Source organism: Drosophila hydei, unplaced genomic scaffold, assembly GCF_003285905.1.
Source record: "Drosophila hydei strain 15085-1641.00,03,60 unplaced genomic scaffold, DhydRS2 tig00008114-arrow-pilon, whole genome shotgun sequence".
NCBI lineage: Eukaryota > Metazoa > Arthropoda > Insecta > Diptera > Drosophilidae > Drosophila > Drosophila hydei.
The window spans coordinates 8,908,172-8,911,398 of record NW_022045827.1 but is presented as its reverse complement, the minus strand read 5'-3'; the positions used below and the strand labels follow the sequence as shown (position 1 = coordinate 8,911,398).

The following is a 3,227-nucleotide window of genomic DNA, read 5'->3' as shown; positions in this document are numbered from 1 at the left end:
ATGTCATTAAAAGGCAGCCAGGACGAGCAGCAGCAAGGAGCACGGAGCAAGGAGCGTGCCCTAAGCGGGCAGTGCGGGCAAGTTGTTGTTTCCGTTTCCGTCATGTTGAGGTCCTTTTGAAATGTTGACGACAGCCACGACAACAGCAACAACAACAGCAGCAACAACCCCAACATTTTCCTGCCAATGCAAACTCATCCACGACTTGTGATTTGTGGAGCTGCAGCTGCAAATATTAGCTTAGTCCTTTCTGCAGCCAGGACGAACTCTCAGCTTACTATTTGTATGTTTATTTTCATTGGACTTTTGATCAGCTAAAGATATATGTTTGTATATGCTGCCTTAGCCATTTAATCCCAGCGATAATCGTTGGTAACTTTAGCCCTTGATATGCTTTAAGCGCGAATGCCGAACTTAATCGATTTCATGAAAAAGACATGCAAAGGTTAGTCAATTAATTTTAAAAATAACATGATTAGCGATTTTTGTGGAGAAAACGTTATGTAAAATTTCGAATGTTTTGGCACTGCATATGACGTGATTAATGCGTTCATACAGACGGATGAATCGGAGGAATGGATGGACTTATGCATTGACGGATGGATGGGCAGACATACTAAGCTCGTCCTTATTAATATTTGTCCTATATTTTTAGGGTAAGCCTACTACTTAATGTCAACTAAGATAATATACCCCAAATTAACAATTTCCTTGGGTTTTGTGTATGCAAGGCAACAGCTTCAAGATAGAGTAAATAGCTTAAAATATCTTACACAGAATGGATCAATGCTGCTTTAGATAAGCCTTTGAACATTACAATTTTATAGCTTATAGCAGTATAAAGTTTACTTTAAAGAAATATAGAATTCAGCTTAATTATCTTCAAACTATATTAAAGATCCACTCACACATCGTCAGCTCTATTTATCTATCCCTTTCAAATCTCTCAATATATTAGGATTTATCTCATTATAGTTGCTTATGGAATTAACCATATTATAGTAGAAATATAATCTGTATTTTTACGTCAAATCATTTTGTATTGTATAATCTTAGCTTAGAAATTTATTATATATTTGTTATGCGTCTGCAAGAATTCAGAACTTATCGAGTCAAGCGCGACAAAATTCGAGTTACATAATTGACAACGTTCGCTTGAGGCAAATACGTATTATTCATTTAGAAAATGTTGTTTTCGTTTTGGCTAGCGTTGCTGCTATGTCCGTCATTGCTGCAGAGCACATCAGCTGCAGATGAGCCGCCACCACCAGCCGAAGCATCAGCATCAGCATCAGCAGTTATACCATTGCCAGCTAGGTCTTCGAGTGTCTTGCAGATCACAGCGGCGAACTTTAACAGCACTTTGGCATCGCATGAGTTGGTCTTTGTTAATTTCTATGCCGATTGGTGCCACTTTAGCGCTCGTCTAACGCCGATCTTTGAGGCAGCGGCCGTGCTCCTGGCGGAGACGCTGCCAGTCACGGCGAGCGTCCGTTTAGCCCGCATCGACTGCGTGCGGGAGGAGGAGCTGACCAATAGATGCGGCATCACCAAATTCCCAACGCTGCGGCTATACAATCGTGGTCATCCGCTGCGTCGGGAGTATCGAGGACAGCGTTCGGTTGACGCACTGGTCAGCTATGTGGAGAAGCAGTATAGATCTTCGATCAAGACATTCAACACTATCGAAGAGTTGGGAGCGATCAATGTGAAGCGACGTTCGGTGATTGGATTCTTCGAGAGTCGCAAGCAGCCAGATGCAGGTGTATTCGAGGTGCTGGCTGACCGTTATAAAAACGATTGCGACTTCTACATACGAATTGGAGCCAAGTTGGACAGCGTTGCGTATACGCAACGTATGCCTACAGTGGTCTATCGACCGGACCTTGCGCGCACCCATGCTGCAGATGAGTTATTTGGTGGTAACTTGGCATCTCCCACAGATCTGGAGGATTGGATCTATAAGAAGTGTGTGCCGCTGGTGCGTGCGGTGGATTTTAATAATGTGGAGGAGATAATCGAGGAACGATTGCCGCTGCTCGTCCTCTTCCATATGCCACACGACATGACGTCCGTGAAGGACTACAAAGCGATTGTGGAAATGCAGCTGTCGAACTGTTCGGACTGTGGGCGATTCAACTTTGTTACCGTCGACGGGCTCAGGTTTCAGCATTCGATACTCCACATGGGCCGCACACTTCAGGATATGCCCATAATTGCCATCGATTCGCTGAAGTTTATGTTTCCCTATGAAAGGTTTAGTGATATGTACATCCCGGGCCATTTGAAGGAGTTCATTCGTAATTTTAGCAACCATCAGAGGATGTTTACGCTGCAAATAAAGAATGCCATCGAACAGGATGTTTCTGAGGTACCGCCGCCCTTATCCACCTTCAAGCATCTGGGTCCCTCGAAGCATCGCTACACTCTTTTCGGACATGATGAGCTGTGAGCTATGGTTTCAACTTTTACTACCGCTGTTGCTGCCTGGCTGCATGCATGCCTGCCTCATTGCCCTTTTTGTTGTTGTTAATAAAGTACATTTTGTTGCTGGCAACTTAATCAGTTAGCATGCCTGCTAGGGCTCGAGCCTCGTTATGCACTACACTAGACAACATAACATTTATTTTGATCAGCAATGATGCATAAGAGCGGGATTGACGCAGTCCCTTTGTTCGCTTACTGTAGCTGAGTAACGGGGAAGCTCAGCTTTAGGTCTTAGCACAGGAAAGTAAAAAGCAGATAGTAAAAATCAGATGAAATAAAAAACTTGATTTTATATGACTTGGTATTTGTTCCTCAACTGAGAAGTGTATTGTTTTTGAGCAATGTGTTGCTGTCCGTTCGACCGTTCGTTCATCTGTTCGTCCCTCCGTCCGACTGTATGTTCTGTCCTTCCGTCCGGAGGTCTTTCGGACTGTCCGCTCGATTGTCCGTCCAACTGTCCCTCCGACTGTCTATCCGTTCGTCCGATTGTTCGTCGGACAATTCGTCCGACTGTCCTTCCGGCTGTCAGACTGTTTGTCCGTCCGTTTATCTGTCCGTACCTTATTGTAATTTTCTTTTATTCATTTACTGCTATTCTTCTTCAGATCTCCTCTCACTTTAGTTAGCTATGATTCTTAGCCCAATTTTTGTAGCTTAGTGTTATCAAGTGGTGCGTCGGCTTCGTACATTTTGTAGCATCTTAAAAATGTTCGTTTCTCGTGTTGCCGCTGCACGTTTTT

General features: G+C 43.8%; 1 protein-coding gene across 1 annotated transcript; it reads left to right on the top strand.

The window, feature by feature from the left end:
- On the top strand, positions 1-2,452 carry LOC111602233 (endoplasmic reticulum resident protein 44-like). The gene is made up of 2 exons (XM_023319220.2): positions 1-81; positions 1,337-2,452. The coding sequence occupies exons 1-2, from the start codon at positions 1-3 to the stop codon at positions 2,450-2,452; spliced, it is 1,197 nt and encodes a 398-aa protein (XP_023174988.2).
- The last annotated feature ends 775 nt before the right edge of the window (positions 2,453-3,227 follow it).

What these genes read in the sequence shown, in the direction of transcription:
- LOC111602233 (XM_023319220.2), top strand. Translation starts at nt 1, where the DNA reads ATGTCATTAAAAGGCAGCCAGGACGAGCAGCAGCAAGGAGCACGGAGC. An exon ending in TAAGCGGGCAGTGCGGGCAA is followed by an intron (nt 82 to 1,336) that starts GTTGTTGTTTCC and finishes AGTGTCTTGCAG; the next exon opens with ATCACAGCGGCGAACTTTAA.